Genomic DNA, 22,925 nt, shown 5'->3' on the forward strand with positions numbered 1-22,925 from the left:
TTTCCGCCCGTAGTAAATATGGCCGACCTCGTTTTGTCCTCCCTTGCACGCCCACAGGCCAGAGGCGGGCTGTTAACTCTTACGCCAAGCGCGATTGGTTGCAAGGAGACTCTGAGCCCAGAGGAAGACACTGAGGCTTGGAAGGCCTGTTCTCCTTGTCTTCACTCTGGCGTCCGGAAACCTTCTATTTGTGGGTTGCTCTCGATGGTCTTTTTGGACGGATAGAGGGCGCCGCGCAGGGCATTATGGGACAATGATGGCCGCTTTCAAACAGCGGAATTTGCCTCTTTGAGACCATCTGATCGAGCGGTGGCCGCACTGGCGTCCCCAGATCAGGGACAGAAGGCCTCGAGAGTCGTGCTTGGTGAGGTGAGTGTCTCTTTCTCTTTCCAGATCCGATCTTCGGCAGCCATGGCGGCTCCAGGCTGCCGGTGTCGGCTCAAGGCTTATGTTTGGGCCCTGATTCCAGAGTTCCTCTAGTCCTTGTTACCCTAGTTTCTCTATTTACTTGAGCGGTCCTGTGTGCATTCAGCCTCCTCGGACTTTGTCCTTGTTCTGGTTACATCCCGGTGTTTGGGAACGGCCCTCAAACCTGTTACTGGGTAGTTGGAGAGCCGGGTAGGGCGTCTAGTACCTTCCTCCTTTCTCACAGAAGGGTCTCCACTAGATCTGGCAGATAGTCTATAAGTAGAACGATAACCCCAAGAGGGTAGGGAGTTTGTTTTTCCTTTATTGGTATTGTTGAGAATAGTTAAGTGGCTTAAAGACACATGCAATAAGTAATTGTCGACCTGAGAAGTTCATTGTGCTTTCTTTGCCACTGTCTCAGTAGTCTGGCCGTGGAACTCCTTTTTTGCTGTTTTAAGCTGCTAATTAAGTCCTTCCTTGTCCTGTGTTGTGAATAACTTCTTCCTGTCCAGAGAAATGTCTGACTTCTTGTTCCCTTTTAATAAGGGATATTTAATCAGAACTTTACTTTGCCTTTTATTGGGCTACAGCAATTAACAAGACAGACAGGAGTCTCTGCTGGTATACAAAAGACATTTTAGCTAGTAACTGCTGAGAGCCTGAGTATCTCAGTCTTCCTGTCAAGATTTCCTCATATGCATACAGATGCAACTTTGTTTTTCTCTTCTGCCTCATGAAACACTTGCTTCTTCATCCACACAGTATTGCAGCACTCGTTGGTAGAGCTGTGCATGTTAATTAGAACATGCAAAAGAAGTTTAGATTCCAAAGGTATAGTTCTCATGCTTTGTCAGCTTAATTGGAATGAGAATACTTAACTGCATGTCCGGCATAGGTTCATGCTTATAAGCAGGTGGTGTTAGGTGAAGATGAATTTGATATCAACTGACCATCTGTGAGATGTGACAGTCTCTTAAACAATTTACTGAAATGCTGTTTCCTAACATTTCTCAGAAGTAATTTTGGTGAACACAGATTGTTATTCAAGAGCTTTTTTTTTTTCATGAGCAACTGAGAAAAATACCTGACGGTGGCCTCTCGGCTTTCTGTGCACCAGCATGACAATACATGTTCACACTAGCTAGCAGAAGATGCTCTGGCCTCAGTACAGGGAGGCAGGGATAGCCACTTAAATGTACTCGCTCTTCTGGGGTACAGTAGAGCTGGCTTTTCTTATGTCCAATTCTAATGGTTTGCCTTCCTTCCAGAGAAATAAGAGCCTGTGATGGAGGACACTGGTGAGGACACCTCCATCCATCGCTTGGAAGGCACCAATTTGGACTCTCAGGTTGGTGGTCTTATTTGCAAGACCAAAAGTGCAGCCAGTGAGCAGCATGTCTTCAAAGCTCCTGCTCCCCGCCCTTCATTGCTGGGCCTGGACTTACTGGCGTCCCTGAAACGGAGGGAGCGAGAGGAGAAGGATGATGGGGAGGACAAGAAAAAGTCCAGAATCTCTTCTTACAAAGACTGGGAGGAGAGTAAGGATGACCAGAAGGATGCCGAGGAGGAGGGCGATGAGCAGGCTGGCCGGAGTAGCCGGAGAGACAGGTAAGGAAAGAGGGTAAAAGTTGGTGGTCAGAAAATAATAGCCCAGATTTTCCTTAGATCCTGTCGGACACCTATGAACTTTATGGTCTTATTGAGATTCCATAATACTGGCGGCAGGTAGGAATTGGTAAAGATTTGTGGGGCAGCAGCTAAGCAGTGATGGAGTCTGAGTGATGGAGTCTGAGTGCTTGCGTTCTAGCCATGTCCAGGCTGTCGGCACCAGGGAGACGCAGTGGATTGGACATATTGCTTGTTAGCGTGGCTGGAGGTGGAGGGAAGTGTTTTCTTCCACGGGGGACCCTTTCCTCACTGACCTCCCTGTTTCAGGCACTACCGATCTGCTCGCGTAGAGACTCCCTCCCACCCCGGCGGTGTGAGTGAAGAGTTTTGGGAACGCAGTAGACAGAGAGAACGGGATCGGAGGGAGCATGGGGTCTACGCCTCATCTAAAGAAGAAAAGGATCGGAAGAAGGAGAAATCCCGGGATCGAGACTATGATCGCAAGAGAGACAGAGGTACAGTGCCTGGGCCCCCCCCCCCCCCCACCCCCTGGCTCCATTAGCATTGCACCAGCAAGCTTTTCTTTTCCTGTCACAAGAACTTTTACAGTAATACTCATTGATAGGACAACTTAGTGTGTACAATGAGTGTCCCAGTGGTTTGACCCTTTGAGACCAGGATTAGGAAGGAGTTTAAGGAGAGATACCTCGCTTGTAGTACAGCTGCTTTGCTTGAGTGTGTGGGTCTTGTTTTATTGTGAAAACTAGTGATAAAGGAAACGATGGGTAATCTGTTGAAGAAACCAGAGTTTACACTGGCTCTGATGAGGGGAGAGGACAGTGTGTGGGACAAAGAAGGACTAAGTCCAGCACTGGCCTTGCTCAGAATCAGGTCTGCTATCACAGAACTTTCCATGGCGGGCATGTAGCTGTTCACTTTCGGTTCTTGTTGGGAAGTAGCTATTGAGTTTGGCCCTTTCTGTCCTTTGAAGTGTGAGCATGTGGGTCTCAGCCCTTGGATCATGGGCGAGTGTGAGTGAGGAGGCTTGTGCGGTCTGCCCAATGCACGTGTGTGTGGTGGCACGAGGTGCGTGGTTGTAAGCCCCCTGTGACTCTTCCAACAGATGAGCGGGACAGAAGCAGGCACAGTAGCAGATCAGAACGAGACGGAGGCTCAGAGCGCAGCAGCAGAAGAAATGAACCTGAGAGTCCTCGACATCGGCCGAAAGGTATTCCCAACTGTCCTCTGCGGTGGCTGGTGAGGGCTCAGGTGCTTGAAGGGCAGAATAAGAGGTAGTCAGCCATGTTCCCAGGCAGTGAGTCGGAAGCCCTAATTCCAAGATGTGGCAGACCAAGAAGGATTTATTGAAAGGAAACTATTGGTTTTAAGATAAAGAAAGAAATGGATTTGTTCAGTGTTGTTTTAAACAGTGAAAGCTGGACTATTAAGTTCAGTCTCTTTAAACATTGTCAGTAGTGTCTTATCTGTGACAAGCAAGTACGAGGTTATGAAACGGGAATAAGTTGCGGCTGTCCAGATGGCTCACCTGCTGAAGAGGGCTTGCTGTCACGCCTTTAGATCTGAGATTTGGCTCTCCTTCTATCATGAGGACCCACATGATGGAAGGAGAGCCAACGACTGAGAATTGTCATCTGACCTCTGCATGCATGCTGTGGCGTGCGCGCGTACATACACACACACACACAGAGTTAGGTAAATAGAGGTAAGAATAAGTTGTGAAAGTAGGTATGGAGGCTTATGCCTGTAATCCCAGCACTTTGGAAGCTGAGGCAGGAGGATTGTAAGTCTGAAGCCAGTGTCAGCTACATAGAGACATGCTATCTAAAGACATGTCTCATTGACATTGGATGTTTACTGTGGATGTCTCTGTGGCCCCAGATGCGGCCACCCCTTCGAGGTCCACCTGGGAGGAGGAGGACAGTGGCTATGGCTCTTCTAGGCGCTCTCAGTGGGAAACACCCTCCCCAACACCTTCCTATCGGGACTCTGAGCGGAGTCATCGGCCGTCCACTCGAGATCGAGACAGGTGATGGATGGATGGGACGTGGGCAGGGAGCGTTGTGGCAGCTGGGGACACAGTTGAGCTCAGTGAGAGCTGATCTTGATGGTTCCCAGGTCTGTGAGGAGCAAGCCCTCAGACGACACACCTCTGCCGACCCCCTCCTACAAGTACAACGAGTGGGCTGATGATAGAAGACACTTGGGGTCCACCCCACGTCTGTCCAGGGGCCGAGGTAAGGCCTTGGGGGGCAGGAGGCAGACAAAAGGTTTGTCTGATCCAGGTGGGGCTGGGCAGAGGCCGTGCTTAAGAGGCTGTGTGGCTTTGTCGCTCCCGTTGTCCTCTGGGGTCAGCTGGAGTCAGCTGGACTGACCTCTGCCACCTGCTTTCCTTCAGGAAGACGTGAGGATGGCGAAGAAGGGATCGCATTTGACACAGAGGAGGAGCGGCAGCAGTGGGAGGATGACCAGAGGGTAAAGGCGACATCTTTGAGGGGCTGGACAGGAAGTGGTGGCCAGGGTGAAAGGTGTTAGAGCCAAGGGCTCCGAGGGGCCCTCCAGCAGGACCGGGCTTTGAGGAAGGTGCCTAATGCTGTTCAGAGCCCTGCAACCTTTTGTCCTGATGCAGCCAGTCAGATGACTCTGGCTGTGGGCGCCTCTGTGTGGGAAGTGTTAGGAGCGTGGCTCGGCCGCCTGCCATGCGAAATCAGAGCTGTGGAGGCTCCTCCTGCCCTTCTCCAGGTCTCTTGTACCGATCATGAAGGTTCTTCTGGAGTTCCGGACTCTTACCTGTCTTGCTCCTCTTTGGCTGCCTGTCCGCATGAGTGTGACCTACCCTTTGTTCTCATGCCTTGTCTCCTCTCTGCAGCAAGCAGACCGGGACTGGTACATGATGGACGAGGGCTACGATGAGTTCCACAACCCTCTGGCCTACTCCTCTGAGGACTACGTGAGGCGGCGGGAGCAGCACCTGCACAAACAGAAACAGAAGCGCATTTCCGCGCAGCGCAGGCAGATCAATGAGGTGAGGCAGCAGCGGCGGCTGGCACGGGCTTGGAGCAGAGGTGGGGAGTGTGGGGGGAGTCTCAGTGTGCCAGGCGATGGGACACCACCGCTGGCTTTGTACAGACGACCAGGTCACATGTGCCTTTGCGTGACAGCGTGAGTGGGGAGCTTTGGGTTGCTCAGGAAACCTGGCTCCTGCTCCTCTCTCGTGTACTGTGCTATGAGGGGCCTGTTGGGGGATGGTATCGTGGTACTGCCCTGGGCGTGTGGCTTGTGTCTGTGGTAGGGCTGGTGCCCAGCTGCTTCCTGGGACAAGGTACTGCAAGGCCTCAGCTCCGGTGACTTCTGTTTCAGGAGCTGTGGGTGCAGAGTCCCGTTACGATCCTGTGGGCTGGCTTGCTGGCCTTTCAGGATCACCTTTAAGCTGCAGGCTGAATGTGGCTCTCCGTGTGTCCCGCAGGATAATGAGCGTTGGGAGACTAACCGGATGCTCACCAGTGGCGTGGTCCACCGACTGGAGGTGGATGAGGACTTTGAAGAGGACAACGCGGCCAAGGTGCATCTAATGGTGCACAACCTGGTGCCTCCCTTTCTGGATGGACGCATCGTTTTCACCAAGCAGGTAAGGCCTCTGAGACCTGCAGGTTAGAAAGTGCTGAAGGAGGGAGGAGGAGAGGGCTGGTACAGTCGGGTGTCGATGCTAGTGGGTAGTGCCCGTTTTACCAGGGCCCACGTACAGCAGACCCTCTGGTTGGCCTTAGTGACCAGTGAGGAGTTTCTCTTCTTCCCCTGCTTTCCACAGCCAGAGCCTGTGATCCCAGTGAAGGACGCCACCTCAGACCTGGCCATCATTGCTCGGAAGGGCAGCCAGACAGTCCGCAAGCACAGGGAACAGAAAGAACGGAGAAAGGTTGGTGGTGTGCTGCTAGGGCTGAGGCCCTCGGGGCTCCTCTCACTCCTGTGGGGAATGTCAAGACTCATGCGGTGACTCCCGGTGGCAGTCAGAGGACATACTTGTGCGGATCAAGAGGCAGCCAAGGAGAGTACTGTGTTCTACTCTGCTTAGACAACCATGGGCCTGTGTCACTCACTGGAGGCATGAGGCTTGAGATGTGTGGCTTGGTGCTGCCAGGGCCTTGTGGGAATTTACTGTCTGCTGGATAAAGCCTGCCCTCCATCAGAATCACCTCAACAGCCTACCGTCTTGCCAGGGGATGGAGTGATTTAGCTCTTTGTTTTCATCTTCAGGCTCAGCACAAACACTGGGAACTGGCAGGGACCAAACTGGGAGACATAATGGGTGTCAAAAAGGAAGAGGAGCCGGATAAAGCTGTGACAGAAGACGGGAAAGTGGACTACAGGTGTGTGGTCTTGGCAAGTAGCAGCTAACGCCCAAGGCTGTGGGTTGTGACAGAATCTTTGCTGCATTCTGATCCCTTCCTGAATCCTGTCTTCTGACTTTAGCTCTCCCTCCCCTCCCCCCCGCTGTCACCACCGTTGATACAGTGATGGTTGGGTAGATTGAGGCTCAGGGAGGTTAAGGAATTAGCGTCAAATGATAGTCCAGGCAGGGTTTCTTTTCTTGGTCAGATTTCAGCACATCATGGAAAGGGGGGCTGGCTTCACAGGCCCTTTAGGGCGCTTGGTTTAGTGGTGTCTCTGTTCATGGGGTCTGACGCAGCCGTTCTGTCCCTGCTTGTCCGAGTCCGTGCCTTGGCTAGGTGCTACACTCAAGCATCCTTCCCCCTCTGGATCCCCTGATGATGTTGTGTCCCATGGGACTGTTGCTTTTAGCTAGTACGTCTGTGTAAAGTGTCCCAAATCCGAGGTTGGATTGCTGGAGTCCCTTAGGTTCCAGTTGTCAGGTGACCAGGGGACTGAGCAAACTTAGAATAGACAGTTGAAGGAGTTTGTGGCAGATCTGAGGGAGGAAAGAACTCTGAGGGAGAAGGTGGGTGGACGGGTCTTGGGATGTGTGTGTGCATGTATCAGACACTGATACATGATTGTTACATAGAAACAAGGCAAATCTAAGTGAGCTGCAGGCCTCTGCACTCTGTAGCCCTGTTAAGGGAGAGGGATTCAGATCTATGTCCTATACTGTGTAGCCAGAACTTGGGAGACCCCGATGGTTGGTTGAGCCCCTTAAGGCTGGTACTAAAATTGCCCAGGATCTTCTTTCAAAATTGGTGACCTGCTGGTTAATTTCAGCCCCTCTTCTGGCCACACTTGGTTTAGGGTAGGCGGTCTGCCCACCCGAGAGTCCGATGTCTGATCCCTGTGCAGCTGTGTGAGGGCGCTGGGCTGTGTGTTATGGACGGTGGAGTCTCTGTGATCTGCTCCTTAGGTCTGTTTAGGTACAGTCATGGATGCCCGGGCTTCTCTGGTGTCCCAGAGGTTGACTGTTTGTTGTCACAGTTGCTCACATTCTTGGGAGCAAGAAGGGCAGCTAACGTCAGCATGAGGGGCAGACAGTCTGGGAGGTCACGCGTGCCTCTGTGCTTCCCAGGACAGAGCAGAAGTTTGCAGATCACATGAAGGAGAAAAGCGAGGCCAGCAGTGAGTTTGCAAAGAAGAAGTCGATCCTGGAGCAGAGGCAGTACCTGCCCATCTTTGCTGTACAGCAGGAACTTCTCACCATCATCAGGTAATGTCCCCAGGCCCTGTGCCTGTGCCTTCTGCCCCGTCTCCTGTTTTGCATCATGTCTGACGGGGAAGGCAAATACCTTCTCCTTATAGGCTGGCTGAGTGTATGCTGCGTGAAGTAAGATGACATCCCTTCCTTTCGTGGTTCAGGTTCACCTTGGTGTGTCCTGGCATTACATGTGGGAGCCCCACAAGCCGCTGGTTTCTGGTGAACTCTCTGGCCAAGCATGCTTCTTGGAGAGCTAGCTTTTGCCAGAGGCAAAGACTTACGGCTTCCTGGGGATTTGTCTCAGGATTGGCTTTCCACTCAGGCCGCTCAGTGCCTTGCTTGCTCTTCCCCGTAGAGACAACAGCATTGTGATCGTGGTCGGGGAGACAGGGAGTGGCAAGACCACTCAGCTGACGCAGTACTTGCACGAAGATGGCTACACGGACTATGGGATGATCGGGTGTACCCAGCCCCGGCGTGTGGCCGCCATGTCAGTGGCCAAGAGAGTCAGTGAAGAGATGGGGGGGAACCTTGGAGAGGAGGTGAGTGGCTGTGGTCTGAGCCGTGTAGCCATTTCCCGATTGCGTCTGCCTTTTGTGCTGGTCGGAGGCTGTGGTCTGCGTAAGCCTGACCCAGTCTGTGAGGGCAAACAGCAAGTAGGAGCCCTTTGTGAGCCTGCCTCTGACCCCAGGTGGGCTATGCCATTCGCTTTGAAGACTGCACTTCTGAAAACACCCTGATCAAATACATGACGGATGGGATCCTGCTCCGTGAGTCCCTCCGGGAGGCTGACCTGGACCACTACAGCGCTATCATCATGGATGAGGCCCACGAGCGCTCCCTCAACACCGATGTGCTCTTTGGGCTGCTCCGGGAGGTAAGGGCTGTGCTGTGGGGTCTGCTTCTTCTGCACCTAGGCGCTCTGGGTGAGTCTTCCTCGGAAGCTCCCAGGTCGCCTAGTCAGCCCTGCTGGTGTCTTCATACTAAGCTGAGTGGCTTCTGGTCCATGCTGTAGTCCCATTGCTCAGTCAGACAAAACTACCAGTGGTATCTGTGGTAACAAGCTGAGACTGAGGTCCCAGTCCACAGGAGCCCCTGTTGTCCCCTTCTCTTAGGTTGTGGCTCGACGCTCAGACCTGAAGCTCATTGTCACATCAGCTACTATGGATGCAGAAAAGTTTGCTGCTTTCTTTGGCAATGTACCCATCTTCCACATCCCTGGGCGGACTTTTCCTGTTGACATCCTCTTCAGCAAGGTACAGAGGCCTCTGTCCTTTGACATTCTCTGGTGACACATCACCTGGAGGAGGGGTACAGAGTCGCCAAAGGTTTAGTGGCATGAGGTAAACGGGGTTGCAGCAACTCCAGAGCTCAGGTGGGGCGTAGAACTGTGTCTGAGGAAGGATTTGAGTCCTTGATTCTGAAGGAAGGAGCCTATAAGGGCCTCTGCAAGCGGGCTCACCTGGGGTTGGCATCGGTCTAGTGCTGCAGCTCAGACGATGAAGCTGTGTGTCCTCTGGGGGCTGCTGACCTCTGGTGCCCTTGTTCCCTCTGCTGTCTTCAGACCCCACAGGAAGATTACGTGGAGGCCGCGGTGAAGCAGTCCTTGCAGGTACACCTGTCTGGGGCCCCTGGGGACATCCTTATCTTCATGCCTGGCCAAGAGGACATTGAGGTGCGTGCTGTGGTCACCACTGGGGTGGATGGGAAACCTCCACATGAGGGATTGGGGCTCCGGGGTCTCATGACTCCTCCTGTGCCGTAGGTGACGTCTGACCAGATCGTGGAGCACCTGGAGGAGCTGGAGAACGCGCCTGCCCTGGCCGTCCTGCCCATCTACTCCCAGCTGCCGTCTGACCTTCAGGCCAAAATCTTCCAGAAGGTGCGCTGCTTTGGTCTGCGTGTCTCTCGGTGTCCCTCAAAGGGGCAAGAGGAGGGGGTGTTTTTTTTCCTAGAAGAAAAGGAGTGAAGTTTTCTTGCCTGTTCAGTCTTTCCCTCCCCAAAATTTACCTTTCCTCCTGCATGTCCTGATTGGCCCAGGCTCCAGATGGCGTCCGGAAGTGCATCGTCGCTACCAACATTGCTGAGACGTCTCTGACTGTTGATGGCATCATGTTTGTTATCGACTCTGGCTACTGCAAGTTAAAGGTGAGGGGGAGACAGGAGGCGGGATCCTGCGGCTGCGCCCGGTGTGAACTCAGCATGGAGACACTTGTTCAGAGCGTGAGAACGGCGGAGGTCCTAGACGACCATTCAGGGAGCATTGACCTTTCCACATGTTTGGTTCAGCCTGTCCTTGCGGGAGCTTGATGTATAGATGATTCGAGTGGCTCTGTAGTGGTCACAGGGCTGGCGTGATGGCGAGACCTCTGAGGCTTTCTCCAGTCTCCTGACTGAATTGACAATTGCCAGTGTTGCTTGTCACATCCTCTGTGGTGAACAGTAACTGTTCACCTTAGTCTCAGCACTCCTCTCTCCTCACTCCTTCCTTCATCAGTTCTTCTGTGTCCCCCACTAGGTCTTCAACCCCAGGATTGGCATGGATGCTCTGCAGATTTACCCCATTAGCCAGGCCAATGCCAACCAGAGGTCAGGGAGAGCTGGCAGGACGGGCCCAGGTCAGTGCTTCAGGTAGGAGCCCTGTGCCAGCCTGCTTCTTAGGGCAGTGCTGAGCTACTGCCCAGAGCCCAGGCGCGGTTGGGGTGAGGGCCTCGTCTGGGTGCTGAGGGCTGCTGCCTCTAGTCTTCAGGGAGCTCTGAGCTCTAGGCAGTTCTGTAGGGAGGGACCTCAGTGAACAGCAGCAAGGACGGACGGCAGGCTGCCCTCCACAGGCCGGGCCTGAGTAAGACATGATGCGTTTTGACTTGCCCAGTTAGTTTTTCCTCCTGTTTTTATGATTTTTAAAAATAATGCATTCATCAGAAACTCAGAAATGATACAAATGTTAAGACAGTCTTAACATAATTCTTGCTGTCATTTTAGTCCCAGGCACTTTGGCTCCCACAGGCACTAGGAGGCTTGGCAGCAGAGCCAAGGTTAGAAGAAAGCAAAGCAGATGGGTGGGTGGGTGGGTGGGTGGGTGGGGCACGTCCCTGCTTGTAGGATTTGTTGGCCGGTGTGGTCACACTTGTGAGACTGGAGTAGCTTCTGCTGACATTCTGCTGAGGGCCCTGAGTGTAGCTAATCCACGTGAGAGGCTGGCAGGCCAGCGGGGGGCGCGGCCCAGTCACCTCTTCCTTCCTGGCAGACTGTACACACAGAGCGCTTACAAGAATGAGCTCCTGACCACCACCGTGCCCGAGATCCAGAGGACCAACCTCGCCAACGTGGTGCTGCTGCTCAAGTCCCTGGGGGTGCAGGACCTGCTGCAGTTCCACTTCATGGACCCACCCCCGGAGGACAACATGCTCAACTCCATGTATCAGCTCTGGATCCTCGGGGCCCTGGACAACACAGGTGTGTGGCCTGACTCAGGCGACTGGCACGCTTCTCCCCTTTGTCCACTGATGGCTGAGCGCTGGCTCTGCTCTCCCCTCCCAGGCGGCCTCACCTCCACGGGGCGGCTGATGGTGGAGTTCCCCCTGGACCCGGCCCTCTCCAAGATGCTCATCGTGTCCTGTGACATGGGCTGCAGCTCCGAGATCCTGCTCATCGTCTCCATGCTCTCCGTCCCCGCCATCTTCTACAGGCCCAAGGTAGGGAGGCAGTGCCGGCCTCGCTCTCCCAGGGGGCTCGAGGGCTCGTTGGCAGGGAAGCAGGTCTGTTCTCTGTCACTGTCACGGGTATGGGATGGAGAGTCTGTCTTTGCTGTCTTCTCATAGGCTGGTTAGTAGGAGGTCCTGCCTGAGACCTAATGTTTTAGCTTATCTTATTATAAACTATTTTTATTCCGTGTTGTTAGACCTATTGATGTGAGCAGGTGAGTGTGAGAATCCTCGGGATACGCCCTGTGGGTTCGGCCTCCCCATGCCTGTTAAAAGTCCTCGTTTCTTTTCCTAGGGCAGAGAGGAGGAGAGCGATCAAATCCGGGAGAAGTTTGCTGTCCCTGAAAGTGACCACCTGACCTACCTGAATGTCTACCTGCAGTGGAAGAACAACAATTACTCCACCATCTGGTGCAACGACCATTTCATCCATGCCAAGGCCATGCGGAAGGTGGGTGGCAGCCCAGGGGGTGTGGTCTGGAGAAGGGGTGGTGCGGGGGAGGGGAGGGAGGAGGGCTCTGTCTTGTCTTGCCTGTGTCATCTTCAGGTCCGGGAGGTACGGGCCCAGCTCAAGGATATCATGGTGCAGCAGCGGATGAGCCTGGCCTCGTGCGGCACTGACTGGGACATTGTCAGGAAGTGCATCTGTGCTGCCTATTTCCACCAGGCAGCCAAGCTCAAGGTGAGCCCGGAGCCCCAGGGAGCTTCGCCTCTTCCTTCCTCTTCCTGCCTCCTCTGTAGAGGCAGTTTTCCAGGTCCGCCTGCTTTCTCAGGCAGTTTTGTAGATCTAGGCTTCCCTAAGTATGTCAAGGCCATATTGGTGATGTGGCCACCTGTTTTCTTCTCTAGGGAATTGGGGAGTATGTGAACATCCGCACAGGGATGCCCTGCCACTTACACCCCACCAGCTCTCTCTTCGGCATGGGTTACACCCCTGACTACATTGTGTATCACGAGCTGGTCATGACCACCAAGGTGAGTCTCGCCCGAGGAGCTCCCATAGTGGGGCCCACGGGCTGGAGCCAGGCCTGTGCATCTTTCTCCTGCCTCGTACAGAGCTCTGGAGACTGGAGGCTCAGGGCCTTTGCGGCTGCTTTTCAGCTTGGGGAGCCTGTGGGGATCCTGTGGGGAGCCTGTGGGGAGCCTGTGGGGAGCCTGTGGGGATCCTCTAGTTAACAAAAAAGAGTACTATGGCCTCAGCCAGAGGCTTGCCCCCTGCTGGCAGCTGGCAAGAGCAGCCCCTGCCAGTGTCTTCACAGGAGCTGCCTGCATGGCGGGCTTTCCTGTTGGATGCTGAAGGCTGTTCACTCACACAGGGGCATGTAGGTGGAGAAGGGATGACAATCCTAGTGTCCCTTAGTGACATTTCCCAGCCCTACTGGATGACCCTTACCATATGGCTCCCTGTGATGACATCACGCTGGGAGGGTCATAACTCTCATAACTCCCTGGTGACCTCTCTCTTTGCCTTGTGCCCGCAGGAGTACATGCAGTGTGTGACTGCCGTGGATGGAGAATGGCTGGCGGAGCTGGGCCCCATGTTCTACAGTGTGAAACAGGCAGGCAAATCTCGGCAGGTACGGGTCCTGGGCTTCTGGGGAGATGCTGTTTGCCTGTGGAAAAGATTGTTTTTTCACCCGTGGAAGGCTTGTCATTGTCTAACCCCACACTTCTCTCCAAATGAAAAAGCTCCTCCAGTTGGTGGGTTGGCTGGGCCTTTTTTATTCTTTAACCTTTTTTTTTTTTTTTTTATTTGCTTTTTTCAAGACAGGGTTTCTCTGTGTAGCCCTGGCTGTCCTGGAACTCACTCTGTAGACCAGGCTGGCCTTGAACTCAGAAATCTGCTTGCCTCTGCCTCCCAGAGTGCTGGGATTACAGGCGTGCGCCACCACCGCCCGGCTTTTTATTCTTTAAACTTAATTGAAAACCTCACATATTCATAAGCTAGACAATACTTTAAAGAAGCCACCATAATTAACTCTTACTCTCTGTAGTTGACTTCAGTTGTCTTCGTTTTTACTTCCCCTCAGCCCTTGTCCTCCCAGAGAATTGTAACGTGTGCCTCCCCAGATCCTTGTTTTATCTTAAGTACTTGATGATGGTAGGACATGGTCCACAACATGGCCTCTACGCCAGTGTCACTTCTAATAGTTAATCTTCCGTGTCACCTGAGTCTCCAGTTCTCATCCAGACTCCCCATTTATCTCTAAGATAACATCTCTCAATTGATTTACTTGAATTAGGATGGGACGTTGCCATGGCGGCCGTGTGTGTTAATACCTTTGTTCCGGGACAGGACCCGCTTTCTGTCTTTATGACACTGATTTATTGGAGCGATTGCCATCTGTCCTATAGGATATTCCACAGCACGCACTTGGCTGATCCCTTCCTTTAACAGTGGCTAACTTGTGTCTCCGTCACGTACTCTCCAGTGACTAAGGCCTGGCTGGGTCAGTTTGGCTGTGCTGAGGATGTGTGCGCATGGTCGCTGTGGTGATGGTGCTCAGCTGCTCAGACACATCCGTGGTCCTGGGAGTGTCAGCTCGGCTCGGACGGTTCCTTCCACCCGTGATTCCCACTCAGGGATTTGAGTGACACTTGGCTTTGTCATTGAGGCTGTGAACTGTGGCGCTGCTTTTCATCCCCACTTTTTCACACACTTCTCTCCACACTGGGACAAACGCAGTATCTTCCTGATTTCTCCCTTCCTCCTGGAGCGGCCGTGGCTTGATTAGAGAACATGTGTACTGGGCTGTGACTGTAGCTCACCAGTAGACTACTGGCGTGCGTTCACTCTCCAATATGGCCAGGAGAAAAACAGGAAATCTTGGCTTGAGGTTGCCTTGATGGTTCTTTGGGTTGGGGAGACTCTGTGGGTAAGATGCTTGCTGTGTCAGCATGGAGACTGAAGTTCAAATCCCCAGCACCCATATGCAAAAGCTGGGAATGGGCATGCGTGTCTGTCACCCGTTATTGGGGGTCAGACGCAGGTGGGTCCTGGAAGCCTAGGTGAAGGTGAGCCTGGGTGGACTTCAGGTTCAGTGAGAGCCCGCCCCGTTTCAGGGAATAAGGAGAACCAGCCTATCCCTGGCTTGTACATGGCCACATCTACCTACACATGTGTGAATGTACACACACACACACACACACACACAGAATGTCAGTACTGACTGGCTTGTGACTGGCTCAGACCAGCTTATCCAGTATCTTGAATATTTTACAAAATGTCCTGAGCTGTACAAGGAAAGTGCCCTTGGACTGGGACATAGAGCTACACAGGCCTGGGTTCCTAGAGCTGGTCCTAGCACAAATGTCGCTTCTGAAGCCAGTCCCATCTGCCTTCCTCTAGGAGAATCGTCGTCGGGCTAAAGAGGAGGCCTCTGCCATGGAAGAGGAGATGGCGCTGGCCGAGGAGCAGCTGCGCGCCCGGCGGCAGGAGCAGGAGAAGCGCAGCCCGCTGGGCAGTGTCAGGTGAGGGCAGGCGGGTGCTGAGGAGGGCTAAGAAAAGTCGTCAGCTTAAATCGGAAATTGGTGCAGAGGTGGTTGTGCCGGGTGGCCATGTGTGGAGGCACAGGTGTCCACTGCAGTTCTTGGTCGTCATCTTGTAGATTCAGGGCCCGAAGTGCGTTGAGTCTTGTGTCCTGCAGCTGAACTCTCAGGCAAGGGCGTTGGAAGAAATGCTAGACAGAAGAGAGCCTCAGGCCTCTGCACCTGTGCTCAGGGAAAGCAGGGAGTCAGGCCAGTCTGGGAGTGACAGCTAGGGCACAGTCCTCTGTGGGGCTGTCCTCACTTCACACACCACAGGCAAGTTTCCTCGTTAGATCTGGGGATTCCCACAGGCTTGCTCTGGTTTCTGGTTGGAGTCAGGAACTGAGGACAGTTTAATTGATAATTCTTATTACTGAAAAAGAACTGGAATCAACCAAAGGAAGAGACGTATAGGAGGAGGTGCCCAAAATGTGAAGATTCCTTTGTCCCTGGGCCATTACCTTGGCACATTGATTTGTGACAGTATATGCTCACAGGTTTTGCCAATCAGGCACACTCCAGCGAGCTCATGGTTACCTGAGTTCAGTGGCATTGGTGGGACGGTGATCATCCCGTGGCTGTGACGCCGCCTCCGGTTCTCTTCCTGCCCCTGCCCCTGTCCCCGTGGGTTAGGCTGATAGTGCATGGCTCGGGACCTGAGCTTTTAGACCAGTCTCTGTGGCCAGGTCCAGCTCCAGCGTACTCACTGTGACCGTGAGCTGTCAGGAGTGTTCTTTGAGTAGCAGAGAAGCCCTGATCGTTTGGCTGTACAGTTGAAGTAGGAACCTAGTTATCTAGAGGCCACAAAAGGAATTGTTTAAAAATCCCTGTGAATGTCCCTTAATAGCTGTCCGAGTGGAAGACTTGCTTTACTAGTCTCTTCGGAGGTGGGGAAGCATGGCGGGTAGCGTGAGCTGCAGCTGAGGTCCTCCAGCCGGGAGGGGACAGCAAGGCTTCGAGGCCTTTGCTTCTGTTGGGCTCCTGTTCAGGAGAAGCATTGTTTCCTCTTTCTGTGTGTCCAGATCCACAAAGATCTACACTCCAGGACGGAAGGAGCAGGGGGAGCCCATGACACCTCGCCGCACACCAGCCCGCTTCGGACTGTGAGCCGAGGCTGTCCCAGAGGATGGCAGCCATGCTGAATTCTCTGCTCTCCAGCCCGTGTTCCCTAAGGACTCAGACGGGGCACCGAGGCTGGGGCAGTTCCTGCTGAGTCAGGCTCTGCCCCAGGAGGAAGCAGTCCTGGCGCAGGCTCGGCAGCAGCCCTGTGCAGAGCGACAGGAGCTGCTTGAGCAGCAGAGGTGGCTGGACCACTTACCCACTGTGCCTGCCCGGGACGCTTGGCGCACGTGACCATCTTACCCACTGAACCTGCCCAGGATGATGCCTCGCTGGGACTGAAACTTTTTTTAATCCTGTGTAAGGGGAAGTGAAATCGAGGCAGAAAAACGTGTAATTTGGCCATAACATGGGATTTGTTATAATCCCATAATATAAATAAATATATTATTTGTACAATGTGATTGTATTTTAAATCTCCTTTCTCTTTTACAGGTCTTATCCCTGCCATAGACAGGAGAGGAAGTGGCTTTTATGTGGGCATGAGTGTGTGTGCGCACGTGTTTGGGTGCTTTTGTGTGTGTGTCCCTCCCTGAGCAGGAACCCAACAGAACCAATAGGCCTCAAAGCCTTCCCGACCCAATGGCCAGCAGCTTCAGGGATGACACCTGCAGCTCACGCTACCTCTCGTGTGTGTGTGTGTGTGTGTGTGTGTGTGTGTGTGTGTGTGTGTGTGGCATGCATGTGGCGTGCATGTACATGGTAGAGGCCAGAGGGTGACCATGGGTATCTCTTCACCTCAGTTTTTGAGATAGTTTCTCTCCCCGGACTTGGAATTCAGTTTTGCTAGATGGGCCGTGGGGCATGCCCAGGGACCCGCCCCGCCTGCATCTGCCCCTTCTGCACAGACTACAGGTGTAAGATACCTTGCCTGGCTTTTTTCCTGGGTGCTGGATCTGAACTTGGGTCTTCACTCTCCTGTGGTGAGCACTTCACCGACTGAGCCACCTTCTTAGTCTCTAGGCCGGGCTTCCTGGAGGAAGCGTCGACTGGGACCTAGCTGAGACGTAGAGGCTTGAGAATAGCTCCAGACATCCAGCACAGGACAGGCCATGCTCTGGGAATGCCAGCTGCTCCTGAGGCAGGGAGCCGATGGCGAGACCTTGTGACTTACATATGGGAGAAAGGGGAGCAGGGGCTCGGTTTAGCCCCCCAGGGACAGGGCGTTGGCGGGTGGGAGAGTGGGGTAGCTTCTTTAAGACATGTATGCTGTCTAGAAGCTTCCAACTGCTTGCCTGAGAAACTTAACCTTGGCCCTGGGTGAGAAGGCTGAGAGGGTATCTAGATGGCCCAGAGAAGATGGCTGGGTAGGGGCCTGTGTGCGGGTTCAGGCTTAGCATGCAGTGGACTGGGAAGAATGAGGTTCTGATTGAGAGTTTATGACTGCTGAGCTGAGACCATGGGCAGAAACCACGTTACATGCTCCTGGCTGAGAAAAACAGGCTATTCTGAAAGCAAAGGGTCTGCAGCAACTTAAAAGTAGGGAACACCTAGCTAAGGACACAGGCGCCTCAAGATCATGGACCGCCTCTGCTCCTGCTTGTCTGCCCAACGGTGACTCAGTGTTAAAATGTCTGCCTGAGATCTAGTCTGGACCGGCCTCTAACAAAGTTTTCCTATGATTACAGATACTTTTCCGTTTAAGGTAGCCTTACCACCAGTTCTTCCTGGCTTCCTCTGGTGATAGCCGATTCTCTTTCTAGTGGACAGAAACATTTCTAAAAACGTTCTGTGGTCTCTGTTTAGACATAGGTCCCTGAAGTAAGCTCCTAACACTGTGGACTTCCTGGAGTTGGGGCACTGGTGTCTATGCAGTCTATAAAATGGCCCTGCCTGGAGCTGGGTGCTTTGTTCTCAATCCTCCAAGTCCATCCTTTGTAGTTGACCTAATTTTATGTATGCTGCTAAATAAATCTCTCTCGTTTATCTGCATATTGATAGCCATTTTTCCCAGTACCCATTATTCAAAGTTGTCCCTTTCCCCATTGAATGGCCTTGCTGCCCCTGGCAGAAATCATGTGGCCCTATGTGCAAGGTGTTTTATCTGGGTTTTTTGTACAGTTCTATCGGTCAGTAGGACTGTTCATGACAAGACCACAGTAGCTTTGCAGGTTCAAGGAATAAGCACACTTGTTCTTGCAGGGGACCTAGGCTTAATTCTCCAGCACCCACATGATGGCTTACAACCATTGTAACTCCCACCGCCCCCACCTGGTAGACACATGTATAGGCAATATATCCATACACATAAAAGAAACATTTAAAACAATTCAATTTTAAAAATTTTTTTAAATCAGACTGTGGCAAGATGGCCATTTTAACTATATTAATCCTGCCGATCCACGAGCATGACAGATTTTTCCATTTTCTGAGGTCTTCTTCGATTTCCTTCTTCAGAGACCTGAAGTTCTTGTCATATAGATCTTTTACTTGTTTGGTTAGAGTCACACCAAGATACTTTATATTGTTTGTGGCTATTGTGAAGGGTGTCATTTCCCTAATTTCTTTCTCAGCCTGCTTATCCTTTGAGTATAGGAAGGTAACTGATTTGTTTGAGTTGATTTTATAACCAGCCACTTTGCTGAAGTTGTTTATCAGCTGTAGGAGTTCTCTGGTGGAGGTTTTCGGGTCACTTAAGTAGACTATCATATCATCTGCAAATAGTGATAATTTGACTTCTTCGTTTCCAATTTGTAGCCCCTTGACCTTATGTTGTCTAATTGCTCTAGCTAGAACTTCAAGTACTATATTGAAAAGATATGGAGAGAGAGGACAGCCTTGTCTAGTCCCTGATTTTAGTGGGATTGCTTCAAGTTTCTCTCCGTTTAGTTTGATGTATATTGCTTTAACGATGTTTAGGTATGGGCCTTGAATTCCTGTTCTTTCCAAGACTTTTAGCATGAAAGGATGCTGAATTTTGTCAGATGCTTTTTCTGCATCTAATGAGATGATCATACGGTTTTTTTTCTTTGAGTTTGTTTATGTAGTGGATAGCATTTATGGATTTCCGTATATTGAACCATCCCTGCATCCCTGGGATGAAGCCTACTTGATCATGGTGGATGATCGTTTTGATGTGTACTTGGATTCGGTTGGCAAGAATTTCATTAAGTATTTTTGCATCAATATTCATAAGAGAAATTGGCCTGAAGTTCTCTTTCTTTGTTGGATCTTTGTGTGGTTTTGGTATCAGCATAATTTTGTGGCTTCATATAACGAGTTGGGTAGAGTTCCTTCTGTTTCTATTTTGTGGAATAGTTTGAAGAGTATTGGTGTTAGGTCTTCTATGAAGGTCTGATAGAATTCTGCACTGAAGCCATCTGGTCCCGTGCTTTTTTTGGTTGGGAGACTTTCTATGACCCTTTTTATTTCTTCAGGTGTTATGGGACTGTTTAGTTGATCTATTTGATCCTGATTTAGATTTGGTGTCAGATATCTGTCTAGGAAACTGTCCATTTCCTCCAGATTCTCCAGTTGTGTTGAGTATAGGCTTTTGTAGTAGGATCTAATGATTTTTTGAATTTCCTCAGTTTCTGTTGTTATATCTCCCTTTTCATTTCTAAGTTTGCTAATCTGGATACTGTCTCTGTGCCCTTTGGTTAGTCTGGCTAAGGGTTTATCTATCTTGTTGATTTTCTCAAAGAACCAGCTCCTGGTTTTGTTGATTCTTTGTATGGTTCTCTTTGTTTCTACTTGATTGATTTCAGCCCTGAGTTTGATGATTTCCTGCCTTCTACTCCTCCTGGGTGAAATAGCTTCTTTTTGTTCCAGGGCTTTCAGATGTGTCATTAAGCTGTTAGTGTATGCTCTCTCCATTTTCTTTTTGGAGGCACTCAGGGCTATGAGTTTTCCTCTTAGCACTGCTTTCATTGTGTCCCATAGATTTGGGTGTGTTGTGTCTTCATTTTCATTAAGTTCTAAAAAGTCTAATTTCTTTATTTCTTCCTTGACCAAGGTATCATTGAGTAGAATATTGTTCAGTTTCCACGTGTATGTGGGTTTTCTGTTGTTTTTGTTGCTATTGAAGACCACTTTTACTCCATAGTGATTTGATAGGAGGCATGGGATTAGTTTGATCTTCTTATATTTGTTGAGGTCTGTCTTGTGACCAAGTATATGGTTGATTTTGGAGAAGGTACCATGAGGTGCTGAGAAAAAGGTATATTATTTTGCTTTAGGATAGAATGTTCTATATATATATGTTAAATCTAATTGGTCCAAAGCTTCAATTAGTTTCATTGTGTCCCTGTTGAATTTCTGTTTTCCTGATCGGTCCTTTGAGGAAAGTGCAGTGTTGAAGTCCCCCACAATTATTGTGTTAGTGCAATGTGTGCTTTGAGTTTTAATAAAGTTTCTTTTATGAATGAGAGTGCCCTTGCATTTGGAACATAGATGTTCAGACTGTGAGTTCTTCAGCTTTATTCTTCCTTTTTATGATTATTTTGTGTTCCCCTGAAATCATGTGAATATTAGCATGGGTTTTTCCATGTCTGCAAAGGACATCATTGGAATTTTGATAGAAGTTGTACCAAATCTATAAATCTACTTGGGTCGTATCAGTAGATCGATACTAAGGTTTTCAGTCCATGAACATGGACCGTGTTTCTTTTTATGTCTGCTTATTTATGTTTCTATGTCTGTGTTATAGTTCTGTCAGTTGTTCACTCTGTTAATAGCTGGGGTTCCTCTTGCTGTGATAAAACACTATGACTAAAAGGAACTTGAGGAACAAAGGGTTTATTTCATTTTGCAGCTTAACAGTCTGTCATCCAGAGAAGTCAGGGCAGGAACTCGGAGGCTGGAGCTGATGCAGAGGCCACGGAGGGGTGCTGCTCACTGGCTTGTTCCTCATGGCTTGCATGGCCTGCTTTCTTACATATCCAGGACCACCATCCCAAGGGGTTGCACCACTACATCAAGAAAATGCCCCACATGCTTGTTCACAGACCAATCTGTAGGGTATTTTCTCAACTGAGGGTCCCTCTTCTGAAATGACTATAGCCTGTATCAAGTTGACGTAAGAACTAGCTGGTACAATCCTCTTGACCCATTCTGATTTTTTGTTTTGTTTTCTAGGCTGGCCTTGAACTTGGGATCCTCCTGCCTCAGCCTTCTGAGTGTTAGTTAGGATTACAGTTGTGCACTACCATGCCCGATATATTTGATTCTGTAGTAAACGGGATTGCTTTTGAAATTTCTAGACTGTTCATTATTAGTATATAAAAATGTAATAGAGTTTTGTCTATTACTTTTTCTCCTGCTACTTTATTGAGTTGGTCTATTATAGAAGTTATTTTATTTTGTTTGTGTGGAATGAATAGGATTTTTTTTTTTTTTCCTTTTTGAGACAGGGTCGTGTGTGACCCAGCTTGTTCTGAGACTTCCTATGTAATTAAAGATGACTTTGGAGTCCTGATCTTTCTCCTGCCTCCTGGGTACTGGGATTATAGGTTACCATGTGTGTTTTATGCGGTGTTGAACCCAGAGTCTTGTACTTACTCAGGAAGCACTCTACTGACAGAGCTGCATTCCCAGCACAGATATAAACTACGATCTGTGAACCAGTGGTTCTCTCCAGTCACCTTACTAAGGCAGAGTCTCTCTTGTTCTGCCCAGCTGCATACGCCGGGCTGGCCCATGAATGTCCGTGGCGATTCTTTCTCTGCTTCCTATCTTGTAGGAGTGCTGGGATTACAGGTACGTGACACCATATCCAGCATTTTTTGTTGTTGTTGTTGTTTTGTTTTTTTTTCAAGACAGGGTTTCTCTGTGTAGCCCTGGCTGTCCCGGAACTCACTCTGTAGATCAGGGTGGCCTCAAACTCAGAAATCCACCTGCCTCTGCCTCCCAAGTGCTGGGATTGCAGACATGCGCCACCACCGCCCGGCTCATATCCAGCATTTTTACATGGGTTCCAGGGCTGGAATCTGGGTATCGAGGTTTGCTCAGCAAACATCTTAACCTGCAATTATATTAGTTGCTGTTCTGTTACTGTGCTATAATACCGTGAGCAAGGCTAGAGAAGAGTTTTTTTGAGGGGTGGGAGACCATCGTAGTGGGGTGGAAGCACTCAGCAAGTGGTAGGCATGGTGGCAGCAAGCTGAGGCTGTATCTTTAAATGCAAGCAGGAAGTGGGGTGAAGTTATTTATCCTCAAAGCCCACCCCACGTGACATGCTTTCTCCAGCCAGGTTGTGTGTCCGAAACCTCCCCAAGCAGTGCCAGCAGCTAGGGGCCTAGTGTCTAAGTCTCTAAGCTGATGGGGGACATTCTTATTTAAACCTCTACACCTGCTGAGCCATCTCATCAGCCCCCTTTTCCAGTTGGAAATCTTCTATTTCTTCTCCCTGCCTAAGCACTCTGGCTGCAATCACTGGTACTGTGTTAAACACCAGGGGTCAAAGTGGGAAAGTGAGTATCCTTGTCTTGTGGTAATCTGTTAGCTTTGAGCATGAAGCTGTGGGCGTTTCCTACAAAGTCATTTTGGGGTTTTGTTTTGTTCTATTGGTTCGTTTTCCAAGATAGGGTTTCTCCATGTAGCCGTAGCTGTCCTGGAACTCGCTCTGTAGACCAGGCTGGCTTCGAACTCAGAGATCTGCCTGCCTCTACCTCACGGGTACTGTGATTAAAGGTGAGCGCAGATACTGCCCGGGTCATATGGAGATGTTATCACGCAGAGGCAGTTTCCTGCTAGCCTCCTCACTTGGCTGAATTCTAACTTCTTTGGTTACTTTTTTTTTTTTTTTCCGGAGACAGGGTTTCTCTGTATAGCCCTGGCTGTCCTGGAACTCACTCTGTAGACCAGGCTGGTCTCGAACTCAGAAATCCGCCTGCCTCTGCCTCCCAGAGTGCTGGGATTACAGGCGTGCCCCACCACTGCCCCGGGCTCTTTGGTTACTT

The 22,925-nt window shown here is 50.8% G+C and overlaps 1 protein-coding gene across 1 annotated transcript; it reads left to right on the forward strand.

The window, feature by feature from the left end:
• Positions 1-90: 90 nt before the first annotated feature.
• Positions 91-16,435, forward strand: Dhx38 (DEAH-box helicase 38). The gene is made up of 27 exons (XM_052166102.1): positions 91-369; positions 1,677-2,016; positions 2,344-2,531; positions 3,140-3,244; positions 3,916-4,063; positions 4,153-4,271; positions 4,433-4,509; positions 4,904-5,059; positions 5,501-5,662; positions 5,843-5,950; positions 6,289-6,401; positions 7,550-7,687; positions 8,031-8,217; positions 8,367-8,552; positions 8,791-8,931; positions 9,240-9,350; positions 9,441-9,557; positions 9,716-9,823; positions 10,194-10,306; positions 10,923-11,131; positions 11,216-11,370; positions 11,675-11,830; positions 11,927-12,061; positions 12,229-12,354; positions 12,861-12,956; positions 14,729-14,850; positions 15,930-16,435. Exons 2-27 carry the CDS (start codon positions 1,694-1,696, stop codon positions 16,012-16,014), a joined length of 3,684 nt encoding a protein of 1,227 aa, XP_052022062.1. The 5' UTR covers positions 91-369; positions 1,677-1,693; the 3' UTR covers positions 16,015-16,435.
• The last annotated feature ends 6,490 nt before the right edge of the window (positions 16,436-22,925 follow it).

Source organism: Apodemus sylvaticus, chromosome 21 (genome assembly GCF_947179515.1).
Source record: "Apodemus sylvaticus chromosome 21, mApoSyl1.1, whole genome shotgun sequence".
Taxonomy (NCBI): domain Eukaryota; kingdom Metazoa; phylum Chordata; class Mammalia; order Rodentia; family Muridae; genus Apodemus; species Apodemus sylvaticus.